Raw genomic sequence first — 17,173 nt, forward strand, 5'->3', positions numbered from 1 at the left:
TGCTTGTAACCCTACTGTGTTTTTGGACACGCCCCCTGTCCAGGAATCTGAAAATAAAAAGTTGGTAACCCTATCCATGCATAATATATTTGCATGCTGATGGGGTGTTACTGGTGCAGTGCAACATGAAGCATTGGCACAAACTTATGTTTCCTTGTTGTGCAAAACCTGGTTAAAGTACTGTGGACTAATCACCACCAGCACCGCACCTACTCCCAGGGTTTAGAGTACTGTTAAGAGCCCCAAACTCTGTTAATACTCTGCTAATAGGTTACGGACCTAAGGGTCTATTTACTAAGCTGCGTTAGGGGTGTGCACCGGCCACTTTTCGTGTTTTGTGTTTTGGTTTTGGATCTGGATCTTTCTTCGTGTTTTGGATCTGGATTGGTTTTGCCAAAACCACCCTTCGTGTTTTGGGTTCTGGGTTTTGTGTTTTGGATCTGTATTTTTTTTTAAAAAAGCATAAAAACAGCTAAAATCACAGAATTTGTTGGTTTCTCTGCTCCTATGCTATTATTAACCTCAATAACCTTAATTTCCACTCATTTCCAGTCTATTCTGAACACCTCACACCTCACAATAGTGTTTTCATGTCCAAAAGGTTGCACCGAGGTAGCTGGATGACTATGCTAAGCGACACGAGTGGGCGGCACAAACACGTGACCCATCTAGGAGTGACACTGCAGTGGCAGACAGGATGGCAGTTAGAAAAACTAGGCCCCAAACTGTACATAATGCAAAGAAAAAAAAGAAGTGCAAGATGGAATTGTCCTTGGGCCCTCCCACCCACCCACCCTTATGTTGTATAAACAGGACATGCACACTTTAACAAATCAATCATTTCAGCGCCAGGGTCTGCCACACAACTGTGGCTGAAATGATTGGTTCGTTTGGGCCCCCACAAAACAAGCTGGCAATTAATGTGTCCCTGCACAAACTGGCTCTACGGAGGCAAGATGTCATCCTCATCCTCCTCATCCACCGATTCCTCACCCTCTTCAGTGTGTACATCCTCATCCTCACAGAGTATTAATTTGTCCCTGCTGGAACCACAGGTCCCTCTGTACGTTCTGGAGGCTGGTCTCCCTGGAAGAGTTGATAATTCATTTTATGAACATCATCTTCTCCACATTTTGTGGAAGCAACCTCCTACGCCTTTCGCTGACAAGGTTCCCGGCTGCACTAAACACTCTTTCGGAGTACACACTGGAGGGGGGGCAACTCAGGTAAAATAGAGCCAGTTTGTACAGGGACCTCCAAATTGCTTCTTTTTCCTGCCAGTACAGGTACGGACTGTCTGACATGCCTACTTGGATGCTGTCACCGATGTAATCCTTTAACAGACAGACGCACGCTTGTCGCTGCTGCTTTGAGGATTCAAGTGCGGCTACAGCCCACACAATTCACAAAGACAGAAAAAAAAAAAGAATATTTTTATTGTTTGTGGAGCACACTTTGAGGGTTACACCACCCTTTAACAGACAGACGCACGCTTGTCGCTGCTGCTTTGAGGATGCAAGTGCGGCTACAGCCCACACAATTCACAAAGACAGAAAAAAGAAGAAGAATATTTTAATTGTTTGTGTAGAACACTTTGAGGTGTCACCACCCTTTAACAGACAGACGCACGCTTGTCGCTGCTGCTTTAAGGATGCAGGTGCGGCTACAGCCCACACATTTCACAAAGACCGAAAAAAAAAGAACAATATTTTAATTGTTTGTGTAGAACACTTTGAGGTGTCATCACCCTTTAACAGACAGACGCACGCTTGTCGCTGCTGCTTTAAGGATGCAGGTGCGGCTACAGCCCACACAATTCACATAGACAGAAAAAAAAAGAACAATATTTTAATTGTTTCTGTAGCACACTTTGAGGGTGTCACCACCCTTTAACAGACAGACGCACGCTTGTCACTGCTGCTTTGAGGATGCAAGTGTGGCTACATCGCACACAAGTCACAAACACATTAAAAAAATAGTTTTTTATTTTTTGGAACACTTTGAGAGTTACACCACCCTTTAACAGACAGACGCACGCTTGTCGCTGCTGCTTTAAGGATGCAGGTGCGGCTACAGCCCACACATTTCACAAAGACCAAAAAAAAAAGAACAATATTTTAATTGTTTGTGTAGCACACTTTGAGGGTGTCACCACCCTTTAACAGACAGACGCACGCTTGTTGCTGCTGCTTTAAGGATGCAGGTGCGGCTACAGCCCACACAATTCACAAAGACAGAAAAAAGAACAATATTTTAATTGTTTGTGTAGCACACTTTGAGGGTGTCACCACCCTTTAACAGACAGACGCACGCTTGTCGCTGCTGCTTTAAGGATGCAGGTGCGGCTACAGCCCACACAATTCACAAAGACAGAAAAAAGAACAATATTTTAATTGTTTGTGTAGCACACTTTGAGGGTGTCACCACCCTTTAACAGACAGACGCACGCTTGTCGCTGCTGCTTTAAGGATGTAGGTGTGGCTACAGCCCACACATTTCACAAAGACCAAAAAAAAAAGAACAATATTTTAATTGTTTGTGTAGCACACTTTGAGGGTGTCACCACCCTTTAACAGACAGACGCACGCTTGTCGCTGCTGCTTTGAGGATGCAAGTGTGGCTACATCGCACACAAGTCACAAACACATTAAAAAAATAGTTTTTTATTTTTTGGAACACTTTGAGAGTTACACCACCCTTTAACAGACAGACGCACGCTTGTCGCTGCTGCTTTAAGGATGCAGGTGAGGCTACAGCCCACACATTTCACAAAGACCGAAAAAAAAAGAACAATATTTTAATTGTTTGTGTAGAACACTTTGAGGGTGTCACCACCCTTTAACAGACAGACGCACGCTTGTCGCTGCTGCTTTGAGGATGCAGGTGGAATCTAGACGGGATTTGGAACCGAGGACACACTACCTCCATCAATTGTCTAAATCCCACTGCACTAATGTCGGATACCGGACGCACGTCTAACACCAACATAGCAGTCAAGGCCTCAGTTATACGTTTTGCTTCAGGATGACTGCTGTCATACTTCATCCTCATCGCTAGGGACTGTTGGAGGGTCAATTGTTTAGTAAAAGTAGTGATGTTCCTACTTCCTCTCTGGGATGATGAACAACTCCCAGCAGCAGCAACAGCACTAGGAGGAAGAGGTTCTTGATCTTTCCCTATTTTATTTTTATCGGAGAAAGTTTGGTCCTCCATTTATGTTATATTGATATATATACGTGCGGCTAAAGCGCACACAAACACAGAAAATATTATTTTATTTTTGCTGGAGAGTAGTGCACTTTGTGGGTTACACCACCCTTTAAGAAATGAGCCAGCCGGCTCTTTACTTATGGGACACAGGCGCACGCTTGGCGCTGCTCCTTTGTTGATGCACGTGCAGCCACAGTGCACACAATTCACAAACACAGAAAATAATTTTTTTTTTGGTTTGGACTGGAGTGTACTTTCGGGGGTTACAGCACCCTTAACGGTCAAGCCAGCCGGCCCTTTACTTATGACACAGGCGCACGCTTGGCACTACTTTGTTGATGCACGTGCGGCTACTGCGCACACAATTCACAAACACAGAAAATAATTTTTTTTTAGGTTTGGACTGGAGTGTACTTTCGGGGGTTACAGCACCCTTAACGGTCAAGCCAGCCGGCCCTTTACTTATGACACAGGCGCACGCTTGGCACTACTTTGTTGATGCACGTGCGGCTACTGCGCACACAATTCACAAACACAGAAAATAATTTTTTTTTGGTTTGGACTGGAGTGTACTTTCGGGGGTTACAGCACCCTTTAACGGTCAAGCCAGCCGGCCCTTTACTTATGACACAGGCGCACGCTTGGCACTACTTTGTTGATGCACGTGCGGCTACTGCGCACACAATTCACAAACACAGAAAATAATTTTTTTTTAGGTTTGGACTGGAGTGTACTTTCGGGGGTTACAGCACCCTTAACGGTCAAGCCAGCCGGCCCTTTACTTATGACACAGGCGCACGCTTGGCACTACTTTGTTGATGCACGTGCGGCTACTGCGCACACAATTCACAAACACAGAAAATAATTTTTTTTTTGGTTTGGACTGGAGTGTACTTTCGGGGGTTACAGCACCCTTAACGGTCAAGCCAGCCGGCCCTTTACTTATGACACAGGCGCACGCTTGGCACTACTTTGTTGATGCACGTGCGGCTACTGCGCACACAATTCACAAACACAGAAAATAATTTTTTTTTAGGTTTGGACTGGAGTGTACTTTCGGGGGTTACAGCACCCTTAACGGTCAAGCCAGCCGGCCCTTTACTTATGACACAGGCGCACGCTTGGCACTACTTTGTTGATGCACGTGCGGCTACTGCGCACACAATTCACAAACACAGAAAATAATTTTTTTTTTGGTTTGGACTGGAGTGTACTTTCGGGGGTTACAGCACCCTTAACGGTCAAGCCAGCCGGCCCTTTACTTATGACACAGGCGCACGCTTGGCACTACTTTGTTGATGCACGTGCGGCTACTGCGCACACAATTCACAAACACAGAAAATAATTTTTTTTTTGGTTTGGACTGGAGTGTACTTTCGGGGGTTACAGCACCCTTAACGGTCAAGCCAGCCGGCCCTTTACTTATGACACAGGCGCACGCTTGGCACTACTTTGTTGATGCACGTGCGGCTACTGCGCACACAATTCACAAACACAGAAAATAATTTTTTTTTGGTTTGGACTGGAGTGTACTTTCGGGGGTTACAGCACCCTTTAACGGTCAAGCCAGCCGGCCCTTTACTTATGACACAGGCGCACGCTTGGCACTACTTTGTTGATGCACGTGCGGCTACTGCGCACACAATTCACAAACACAGAAAATAATTTTTTTTTTGGTTTGGACTGGAGTGTACTTTCGGGGGTTACAGCACCCTTAACGGTCAAGCCAGCCGGCCCTTTACTTATGACACAGGCGCACGCTTGGCACTACTTTGTTGATGCACGTGCGGCTACTGCGCACACAATTCACAAACACAGAAAATATATTATTTTTTTAGCACTTGGGGGAGCACCCCTGATGGACAGAGCACCCCCTGGACAACACTACAGCACTCCTTTAGGACTGGGACACTGCACAGGACTTTGGAGTGGACACAGCCCCTATGGAGAACTGACTGCACAACACAGTCCAGCCAGCCCCTATGGACTTTGAAGTAGTGGACACAGCCCCTATTAACAACAGCAGCACAGCACAACACAGCCAGCCCCTATGGACTTTGAAGTAGTGGACAACAGCAGCACTACACTACACTACACTACACAGCCCTAACTCCCACCCTCCCTCTTCACTGTCCACAGCCGAGTGAGAAAATGGCGCCGACGTGGGTACCTTATATAGGATCCAAAACCCGCGAGACTCGGAAGGCGGGAAGATGACGTTTTGCCTCGATTTCAGATCCGAGTCAGGCGGGAAAAGTCGAGCCTGACTCGGATCGGACTCGGATCGGGGGGGCTCCGGGGGGTTCGGATTTCAGAAATCCGAACCCGCTCACCCCTAGTTAGTAGTAGATAAAGTGAACGGTGATAAGGTACCAGCCAATCCGCTCCTAACTGCCATGTCACAGGCTGTGTTTAAAAAATGGCAGTTAGGAGCTGATTGGCTGGTACCTTATCACCGTTCACATTATCTCCTAACACAGCTTAGTAAATAGATCCCCTAGTGTCCTAACCCTGGTCACTCTGCTACTAGGTTATGGGCCCAGCTATAGGCTCAGCCTAGCACAAGCAGGATTTCAACCCAGGCCGTCATCGTGCATGAGTTCAGCTGCCGAAAGTCCAGATACCTTGGTGTGGAGGAAGCTGATACCTAGAACTACAGACTGCAATGACACGGAATAAGAGAATCTGAGTGAGTATGGACGAATCCTTATTCACCTGTATGAAAATGTACAGTGCAGGGATCAGCATAAGTTTTGTAAAAATTACATTTGCAGAAAATTATGCTTCATGGAAGTTTGCCATGGAAATGCAGGTAAAGCTGGAAAAGCTGTGGAAAATGACTAGCAGCCCTGGTGATAATCCAAGCTCAGAAGCAGAAGACAGAACTATGGGTCTAGCTTTGGAAACACATGTATATTCCATTATTCACGGGGTAATGATCGCACATGATATGAGTGACTTTACAAATGGCTTATGACAATAAAGGTCTAATGAAAACAATTAACCACTTACCTGGCGTCGTCGTAATTTGATGCGACTGGAGCCAGCTGTGCTTCAGCTGGCAAGGTTGCATCTCTTACATCCATGCCGCCCCCTCTGTGTCCTGGCTGTAGAAGAGGATATTTGTTCTGCACAAGTACAAAACGGATCTCTTCTGAGTCCCTGGACCCCTAGGCAGTGATGCGGTGGTCTGTGACTGTCGACATCACTGCCATAATCGCCCCCCAGAATGCAGTGCGAATGGTACTCTGGAGCGCATGCACCGAGGATCAAGGTGCAAAGAGGGGAACCAGTATTTAACTGAAATTTGCATGTGCAGAGATCAGCTACAGCAGGGGGGACTGATCAGTCCTCCCTGACACATTCTCTGCTGCATGAGGGGGATGGGGGGTTGCCCCCTTGGGGATTTAGCATAAGTGGCAGAGAGATCAAATAAAGCCATGTGACACTGGAAGGGGAGAGGGGGGGGTAAAATAATAAAAACAAAGATTAAACTGGTCATAGGGTAGGAGGAGGAGGAGGCAGGGGAGGGGGTTTTATAAAACAGGACATTTATTACTATTAAGGGAGTTTTATTGACTGATATAAGGTCTCTCGGCCTGTCCACAATGGTCCATGTGTCATTGTTGATTGTAGCTGAAAGATATCTATGACTGATTTCCACTCTTCCCAGACGCTGCTTGTCTTTGCTTCTTCTGTGGATTGAGGTTTGCTGTACATTTTAGGAGGTTTTTGTGATGAGTCCCAAGGGCTGCTCCATGTTAACCCCCTAGAACCCAGGCTAGTGAGGTTTTCCATCACTAACAGCCACCCGTTGTTCCCTTAGATCTAGGCACGTTCATCGGTACTTAGATGGCCGCCTGGTCTTAATACTCGAGGTAGTAGCGGTTTGCACAAATAAGCAATGGGATCCAGTGGTGACGTGAGGAGCAGGAAGCAAAAAGTCAATGGCACGGTCAAAGAGCCGATGGTGCAGCTTGAGAGCCGATGGATGCAGCTTAAGAGCCAGTACACAAGTTTGTGAACTGATGATGCGGCTTTGAGAGCCGGTGGTAGCACGACAGCTGCTGGTGCAACTGGGAAGCCGATGGAGTGGCTTGGGAGCCAGTGGCAGCACTGCAGCTGCTGGTGTGGCTGGGAAGCCGAAAACTGGTGACTAGGCAATACAGCTGGAGAACCAGTATACAGTATAGCGAGAAGGAACAGAATGCTGACCATGCAGCAGAGCCGAGAGAACCAAAAGAAACGCTATAGACGACGAAGAGGCAAAAGGCCACTGTGAAAAAATAGAGGACGCCAATCACACCGTGCAGTGGTCAACACATGGCAACCTGTGGTGTACAGATCGCCTAGCAACTGATGGAACAGGAACAACAGCGTCAGAAGGAGTTAAAATGAAAGAGAAGGACAAGTTGTGACCGCGACTTGTAACAGTTTTCCTTTGTCGCTTCTCATAGAGCTCCTGCTCTGTGGTTGAACACTTACATCTGTGGTTTCAGTCTCTAGCATGTTTCCAGCTGTGGGCAACTTTTTGTGGTGTTATAATATCCTGATTGTCCTTGGTTGAAGTGGTCTTGTGAATCACTACATCAGTTTTTTGCTGTTAATGTACCACAATCTGTATCCTCTGCTTTGTTGACAGTATCTTAGCATAATACAAGAGATGAACTTAAGATCCAGCTTGTGTTTCTTTTCTTTATGGATATGGGCATATACTTTACATCCAAAGACACGTAGATGACTGGTACTTGGTACCAGTCCACCTCTCCAATTGTGTTTTACTTTTGACTGCCATTGTAGGTGCTTCTGCCCAGACTCTTGTCCAGACCTGCATCAGTTAATGTAGCGCTCGCAAGCGGGTCGATGTTGGCCCAGTGCGCATGCGCACGCGATGGACAAGCCGTCGCTCCGGGTCCCGTACCAAAGGGGGCGTGCTGTCGCTGGTGAGTGACAGCACGCCCCCTTTGGTGGGTGTGCCGGGGGCGTGGCTGCCCAGACGGAGGCGTTCCCATGGGAATGCCTACCATCTGGGGCCAGCTCCACTGACATCACAAGTGATGTTAGTGGGAGTGCCTTCGGCTCTGATAGAGCCGAAAGCACTCCAGGGCTTGCGGCAATGAGACCCTACCACAAGGGTCTCGTCGCAAGCCCGATGGTCACATTGGTCTTGACCATCGCGACCATCTTCCTGGCCACTCGCTATAGCTGTGGGTGGTCACCCACAGCTATACGAGCGGCCAGGAGGCTGCTCTAACAATTAAGAAGGACGGCCCTGATTCAGAGCGAGCGCTCTGTCAGAGCGTCCGGCTCTGAATCAGGGCCTATGTCCACTAAAGGGCTGTGGGCCTGATTCAGAGCCGCTCGCAAAAAGCGAGTGCTTGCTCTGAATAAGGGCGGCTGCTTTGTTTTAAATAACCCGGCCACCTGGCCACTCGCTAATCTGTGGGTGACCACCCACAGCTTTAACGAGCGGCCGGGTGATGGTTGCAATGGTCGCGACCATCGGGCTTATGACGAGACCCTTGTGGTAGGGTCTCATCTGCCGCAAGCCCCAGAACGCCACGTCTAATAGAGCCGGAAGCTCACTACTGACATCACTCGTGATGTCAGTAGGGCCGCCCACAAATGGCAGGCGTTCCTTCAGGAATGCCTCTGTTTGTCCAGCCACCCCCCCACCCCGCCTACAAAACATGGCAAGCTGTTGATCAACATCGACAGCTGCCCCGTTTGTAGCGAGCCCCGGAACGAGAGATTTTCTCTCTCGCTCCAGGGCTTGCGCACGTGCACAATGCCCCACCATCGACCCGCTTGCGAGCGGGTCTGAATCAGGCCGTGTGTCCACTAAGGGGCTGTGTCCATCAAATGGCTGTGTCCACTAAGGGGCTGTGTCCAAGGACAATTCCATCTTGCACCACTTTTCATTTCTGACCCTTCTGTGAAGCATTGTTTCATAGATGTGCTGTAAACTTTTGTGTTTGTGCTGCTGCTCTGTCGCTTAGTAACCAGCCTTTGGCCAATATCGATGAAAACAATATTATGAGCTGTGAGGTGGTCAAAATTGACTGGAAATGAATGTTATTGAGGTTAATAATACTCTAGGAACAGAAAAGGCCCAAATTAGGAGAGTGTAGCTTTTTTTTTGTAAATTTTTGAAAAAAAAAATGCAAATCCAAAACCAGTCACGGCCAAGGTGGAAGACGGAACAGAGCCAAATCCAAATCCAAATCCAGCAAAAATGGCCCGACGCACATCTTTACTCTGGAATAAAGGGGGAGACGTTCATCTCCCACTATGTCACTCATACACAGTAAGCAAAATAGCGCCGTGCATGCACTCCAATAGTAGTGGCGGCCAATGAAGCATCATCCCCGGAGGAGCCATATTGGAGGCTGCAAAGTAACGCTCTCCACTTCTAACAACTTTGCTCTTGGTTTTCAGGAAGTATACGTGTGTCATCTATGTAGCATCATTTATATACATCATGAAATAAAGGTTCCCGCTCATTGACTTTACCTCCATTAATTCCACACACGTCCATGTGTGCTGGTTCCAACAGTGCTTTAGCTCTGGTCGCTGACTTAACAAAGGGGCAACTTCCATACCTACCATCCTCTCTAGAATAAATACCCTCAGAGGTAAGCTAAATACTATCCTCTCACGTAGGTCAGCTAATATCTTAAGAAAGCTTCAACAGCAGTACTATAATAAGGCGGACAAGGCAGATTCTGTTCTAGCAAGTAAACTTAGAGAAAAACAAGCATATGGCTTGATTAATAAAATTAAATTGCTACAGTCAGGGACGATTAATTACGATTCCCGAGAAGATAGTGTCACACGCCGGCCTGGAGACCCCAGAATCAGACCCCGTCGCTTACCTGTGCGGGCGCTGACCCGCGCTGTCTTCCGGCTCCCGCGCTGTACGCTCCTTCCTCATCTCTCAAGGCAGTTTCAGCTGTTGTCCTCTGGAGGGTCCCGCTGCTGTGCTGTTCCCACGCCGACTCCTGCTGACCGCTGGTCCCCGCTGACTACCTCCAGGAAGCACTGTCCTCCGGTCCATGGGCGTGGCCATCTTGGATTGCCCATGTGACCCCACTGCCACCAATGAGGAGTCTTCTCCTTCTCTCTCAGCCTGTCAGCTCCCAGTGTCCACTATAAAAGGATCCCCAATGCTCACACAAGTTGCCAGTGCAACTAGTTTCTTAGTTTAACTAAGCAAGCCTTCCCACTGCGCTCCAGCCGCTCTACGTAGCCACTCAGCTACCAGCGTCTACCCACAGCTATCCAGCCGCTCCACGTAGCCACCCAGCTACCAATGTCTACCCACGGCTATCCAGCCGCTCCACGTAGCCACTCAGCTGCCAACGTCTACCCACGGCTGTCCAGCCGCTCCACGTAGCTTCCCAGCTACCAACGTCTACCCACGGCTATCCAGCCGCTCCAAGTAGCCACCCAGCTACCAACGTCTACCCACGGCTATCCAGCCGCTCCACGTAGCCACTCAGCTACCAACGTCTACCCACGGCTATCCAGCCGCTCCACGTAGCCACTCAGCTACCAACGTCTACCCACGGCTATCCAGCCGCTCCACGTAGCCACTCAGCTACCAACGTCTACCCACGGCTACCCAGCCGCTCCTCGTAGCTTCCTAGCTACCACGCTACTGCCACATTCCTCAAACTCCTGTCAGTTCGCTGCACCCTCTCATGCGGAGAAACTTCATTAAGCCAAGTCTCCTCCAGCGAGCGTCTGCGCCAAGTAATACAGATCCAAGGCCCAATCCGGGAACACAGCTCCTAAATCACACAATTGTGACAGATAGTGTCTGAGTTTCATGCTTACTATAGAAATCTGTATAATTTATCCTCTTCTTCACCCTGTCGAGAATCCTGAGATGTCTCTTCTCTGTCCGCCTTCTTTTCTGATAACTTGCTCCCCTCTCTTAACGAGCAGCAACTGTTGGAGTTGAACGCGGATATTACGGAAGAGGAGATTCTTGTGGCCATTAAAGGACTAAAACAATCTGCAGCTCCTGGCCCAGATGGATTCACACCCCAGTACTATAAGAAATTTGCATCTGTCCTTTCACCCTTTTCAAAAATCTTTTTAACGATCTGATATGGTGGGTACACACTACACGATATGCTCCCTGAGCGATATCGTGTAGTGTTGTCCCCGGCAGGCTGTGCTCAATGTCGTTCATGACATTGAGCACAGCCGCTGAATGATATCATTAACGATATCGTTCAGCGCCGGGCTCTCTCCCCGATTCTCTGACATTTGGCCTGCATGTCAGCCCGATGAACGATGATGACGAACGACCCGCGGGAACGCGCGTCGTTGTCCTCGTTCATCTTTTTGGGGTTAAAAATGGACGATAAAGTGGACGACTGAACGATAACGATATCGTTATCGTTCAGTCGTCCACTTTATCGCCCAGTGTGTACGCACCATTAGATGGTGCTTCTTTTGATCCACTGACCTCCTTGGCAGTGGTTGTGATACCAAAGCCGGATCGTGATTTGGCATCAGTTACCAACTACAGACCCATTTCTCTACTGAATGTAGATATCAAAATCTACGCCAAACTCTTGGCAAACAGACTGGGTCCTCTTCTCCCCAAACTAGTTCATCCCAATCAGGTTGGTTTAATATGCGACGGGCAATTGATCTGATTCATACTATTCACAAACAAAAAACACCGGCTTTGGTACTGGGGTTGGACGCTGAAAAGGTGTTTGATTGGATTCATTGGCTTTTTTTGTATCATACCCTCCTATCTGTAGGTCTCTCTGATCGGTTTTTCCAAGGTGTGACCACTCTATACAGATCCCTTTGAGCAACTGTGCTAGCCAACATCATAGCATCTTCCCCATTCCCGATCTCCACCGAGACTCGACAAGGCTGCCCATTGTCTCCCCTCATTTTTGCCTTGACAATAGAGCCCCTTGCGGCGCGAATATGTGCCAATTCATATAAAAAGGGTATTAAGATTGGGCCTATTGAACATAAGATAGCTCCGATCGGCAGCTCAGTGTTTGGCCAATACCCAGGTCTGAATGAGCTTCTGTACAGAAGCTCATTCTGGCAGGGCTGGAGGTGCACGTGCACCGGGTGTGCCGCTGCACCCGGCGCCAGTGTCCTTCAGCGCTGTGCCGTGGGGAGGCTCCAAGCCGGACGCCCGCTGAGATGTTATTAGCAGCGGGCGCCTGGCTCCTTCCCTGCAGCACCACGTTAGCCGTCATGATGTCTCTCCCATAGTTCCGAGAAGCAGCTGGGTGGACAGGGCGGCAGTGGATGCAGAAGCGGGGATTAAGGTAAGTGACTACTACATGGGCAATACTATGGGGGTATATGGGCACTACTACAGGGGCATTACTATGGAGGTTTATTGGCACTACTACAGGAGCATTACTATGGGGTATATGGACACTACTACAGGGGCATTATTATGGAGGTATATGGGCACTACTACAAGGGCAATATTATAGGGGTATTACTATGGGGGTATTTGGGCACTATTACAGGGGCAATACTATTGGGGTATTACTATGGGGGTATATGGGCATTACTATGGGGGCATTACTATGGGGGTATATGAGCACTACTGCAGGGGTATTACTATGGGGGTATATGGGCACTACTACAGGGGCATTATTATGGGGGCACTACTACATGGGCATTACTATTTGGGCACTATATTTATACATATATATATATATATATATATATATATATATATATATATATAAGCATAGGGGGCACCAGTCAAAATGTTGCCTAGGGCACCAAATTGGCTAGGGCCAGCTCTGACGCCCAGTATTTCTTAGAGAGCAATCACATAGTGTATGCAGACGCCCACTTGTGCACGTCATGTCCAGGAAGTGTATGCAACCATCGGTACATCGGGTAACATTGGATGCGATCGCATCACTTGAGGTTGACCATACCCTGCCACAAGCACTGCGAGCACTTCAGTGTAAAAACAAGCCAGGTGTTGTGTACTATGATGCTGTCTTTTAATTATGCACACCTCTAAATGCCATTGAGATGCTCAGGCACGCCTGTGTTTGCACCTCCACTCCCCCGTTTTTAATGGGCAGCCCCTGTTACCACCTACAAATGGCTTCCCCTGTCACTCACTCTGCTGGGCTGTCTATGCGCAGCGAGTGAGTGCATTGCGCACTGCGTTGCATACACACTGCATACCATCGGCAGCAGCGAGAGTATGCATCTTAGCGAGCGGGTCTGAATGAGCTCCTTAGTCCCCCTATGGAAAGAATTGGGTACATTGGCCAATTCCATCTTAGACATTCATGTCCCTCTTAGCCCTAAATATTTTCTACTCCCTACATGTATATCTGGGGCATCTCCTCATCAAAATAAATTATTTACTCAGATGGTTCTGGTGGCCAGATGCGTCTTTGCTTCAGCATGGAAGACATCTGAAGCTCCTACTATGGGTCTGATTATAGTTAAAATATGGCATGTCCACTCCATGGAATACATTACTAGCATAATGAAGGGCTTATTTCCAGGTCTCCCCAGCATTTTTCTGACCACTTATTGATGTGATTATTTGATATATAGGACCTTATTCAGAGTCGGTCGTAAGCGGCTGCTCGGTCGTACGCATCCGATGTTTCCAAACCACGCATGCGTACAGTTAGTTGTGCGGATGTGCGTACGAGGCTTTGCAATCCAAAATGCTGTCGATCGTACGGCTTACGAGCAGGAAGTGGCTTCCGAGAGTTGATTGACATGAAAGGCCGTTTGTGGGTGGTGACAGGGGTGGTGGTCTGAAAACGCAGGTGTTCCTCAACGTTTTCAGGGTGTTTTAGGGGCGTACATAAATTATCTGCTACGACCGACATAGAAGGCCAGAAGTAGTAAAACGTCACTCTGCGAGCAGGTTAGAGGCCTGGCTGATCGTACAGCTTAAGGTTGGGTACGTGCTCTCTCAAGCCCCAGAGTACAATCGATACTATCGAATGTTACTGACGGTAGGAGTGATGTTTCTATTTTGAGCCACACAATGCAAGCAGCTAATAATCGTTTGTTGTAGCTAATAACACTGCTAATTGGCATGTAATTGATTCAGCTGTGTTTGCATTAGTGAATAATAAGAATAAATAAATTTCAGGAGGATGGCTTTTTCTATGCGTTTTTTGGTTATTTTTGGAGTAATTTGCACACAACACAAGCGGCCGCAACCATCAGAAGAAAATTAACATACAGCGACTGACAATGACTGACAACGACTGACTCGATCGCTAGCTGCTATCACTCGTTAGCTAGAGGAGGTGCATTGTTCTCGTATGGGTGTCACTTTGGTTACGACCGACCGGCCATGCGATCGCTTCCATTTTCAGTTTTGGGGTCATTAGGCATACGACCGAGTGGCCGCTTACGACCGACTCTGAATGAGGTCCATAGTCCCTGTCTTCAGACTATTGAACTCTACAACTCTGAATCCGGCCCATGATATCTTAGTGCATATTGTAGTTTTTTATTGAAAGATTATAGTTCATGTACATATACTGAACATTCAGATTTGCCGTGCATTGGCTGGATCTGAATGATTATTGTTCAGTGTATGACCAGCTTAATAGTACATGTGAATTACATTGAAATTAAAAGTAGTCCTTTGTCTACTGTTTGTGAGAAATAAAGGCAGAGTAAAAAACATTCAGGGTCCAATAGGCTGTTCATAAAGGTAATTAACCATAAACATCATTAACCATAGCATTCAGAGGAGAGACACGCACCACAGGTGAATGCAATGTGAAGCTGACTGTGCTCACAAACCATGCAAGTGATCCGTATACCAAGATTTATTGTATCTAGACAGTAACACTTCTGCCCATTCAGAATTTGTACCTATACAATTGTCTCCCAAATTGCTAATCTGTGTGCAAAGGCTGCGCTGTAAGAAAATAATCATATGTTCTGTACCTGTGCTTTTGGGAAAAGGAAACAAACTGAAGAAATGTTCATTATAATTTACCTTTATACAATTAAAATATTTAATTACTTTTTTAAACAATTACTAAAAGATTCATGAACTGATTTCCTGAAACATCATAATTGGTCCTGTAACCAAAATGCGCAACGGAATTTGCTACACTATATAAGAAACTGTTAATAAATAAATAAATAAAATGCAGAACACTCACTTACTTATTCCTCACTGTCACAGCACTCTACCTATAGCACTGGAAACAATCAAGCTTACAACAAGATGTCTATGTAAATCTGATTAAAAAAAATATATATATCTAGTTTATAGTTTATATATATATATATATATATATATATATATATATATATATATAGAATATAGTTTATCAAATAAACTGTACAAGGTGATAGGATAAATGCTTTATAACTACAGTCTGAACTTATAACTTTATACATATATTATTATAGTCTTAAATGATGAACTAACTTTAACTTAGGTCTTTTTATAGATTCAGTTGCATAGAGTATATGTACACATTCACCTTGAGATCCGAAGAACTTTCAATTTAGTTTCAATTTAACAAATGCATCGTAAATTGTCAGAATAGGAGTGCCCACCTGTAATGCCCATTTCTCCCTGGAGCTGTTCTCGTTGTCTGAGCTCTTTGTGCTGCACCTTTAGAACCTTACAGGTTGGTTTGGCTGCTCCTTGCCTCTGTCCTGTAAGGCTTGTTCATTGATTTTTCTCTTGTTTACATTATGAATAATCCTTCAATCTTATTAATTACTTTAACAAATAGCCCAATAATTCCAGTGCATGAAAGAGCCGCTAATGGTCCCTGTCTGGAGTGCACACATAAGGAATTGTGCTGACTTCCACTAGGGCTAAGGGATTACCAAACAACTACATGGCATGAAGGCTTGGTGGGAAAAGTTATTACGCTTGTACAAAGGTAAACAGCTATGATCACTATATGTTATCCCAGTGTAGGATAGTAGAACCGCAGAATAAACTTTAGTAACCTGCGGCTCTCCATTGACTTTAATGGAAGAGCCATTCATTGGCTGAGAGAGGCGGGGGCTCACCCGAATGAACGCTCAGATACGGCTCTATAAAGGCAGAAGCCGCATCTGAGCGTTTCGTTCGGGAGATATCCACTATCCTGGTTGGTATCTGTTGTGTGGATCGGGATTTTTGTTTTTTTGTTTTAAGAAGATCTTGGATGCCAACTTTGGACAAGGGGACCACTCCTGGTAATGTAGGTGAGTATGTGTGTGTATGTATGTTATAAAACTGTACTTTCATAGTGTGTGTGTTTTGTGTTTTTTTAGACATTTCTTTACAGGTGAACTACAGGTACCAGTGGGCCCTTAATGTCTCGCATGCTGGTACTTGTGGTTCTCCAAGTACCAGCATGCGGGGGAGGCTTGCTGGGACCAGCAGTTTGACTGTAAAGACAATGTTGATACTTCTATTTTTTACACACCACATACACTATCTACCCAACCACCCACCGCCCAGGGGTGGTGGGGATAGCCCCAGGCTACCAGCCTAGGCCAGGGGTACCCTGGAGAAGGGGACCCCTTTATTGGGGTGGTACCCAACTCCCCAGGGATCCCTGGCCTGGGCTGACTAGCAGTTAGGACTGATGCTGCGGCTGGGGGGCCCGGTGAAAGGGTTCCCCTGGCTGTGGCATCAGTCCCCCGCTAGAAAGGGTTTGGTGCTGGTTTTGATTATAGGGGGACCCCGATGCAATTTTTTACCCTCTATAATTAAAACCAGGACTGGCCCTGTAGCCTGGTGCTGGTGCCTAAATTACGGTGGAATTTTGTTCCCCATAATTTTAGGTACCAGGACAGGCTGACAAGTCCGGGCTTGTTATGCTTTTCGGGGGTCAGTTTTTGATCGATCCTATCCGAGTTGAAAAACGGGACAAATCGGGACCAACACGAATCTTAGTAAATTTACCCCTAAGTGTCTGCCTGTCCTGTCTTTGTTCCATAT

General features: G+C 46.8%; 1 protein-coding gene across 1 annotated transcript in view; it reads right to left on the bottom strand.

The window, feature by feature from the left end:
• The window catches only part of OTOP3 (otopetrin 3), a 58,441-nt gene extending 42,582 nt beyond the window's left edge, over positions 1–15,859 (bottom strand). Inside the window, exon 1 of the mRNA XM_088482699.1 lies at positions 15,787–15,859. Coding sequence (XP_088338825.1) covers positions 15,787–15,799 — 13 coding nt within the window. The 5' untranslated portion in view covers positions 15,800–15,859. The remainder of the gene's footprint in view (positions 1–15,786) is intronic.
• Positions 15,860–17,173: the final 1,314 nt, after the last annotated feature.

Source organism: Taudactylus pleione, unplaced genomic scaffold, assembly GCF_031769625.1.
Source record: "Taudactylus pleione unplaced genomic scaffold, aTauple2 ptg000290l, whole genome shotgun sequence".
Taxonomy (NCBI): Eukaryota; Metazoa; Chordata; class Amphibia; order Anura; family Myobatrachidae; genus Taudactylus; species Taudactylus pleione.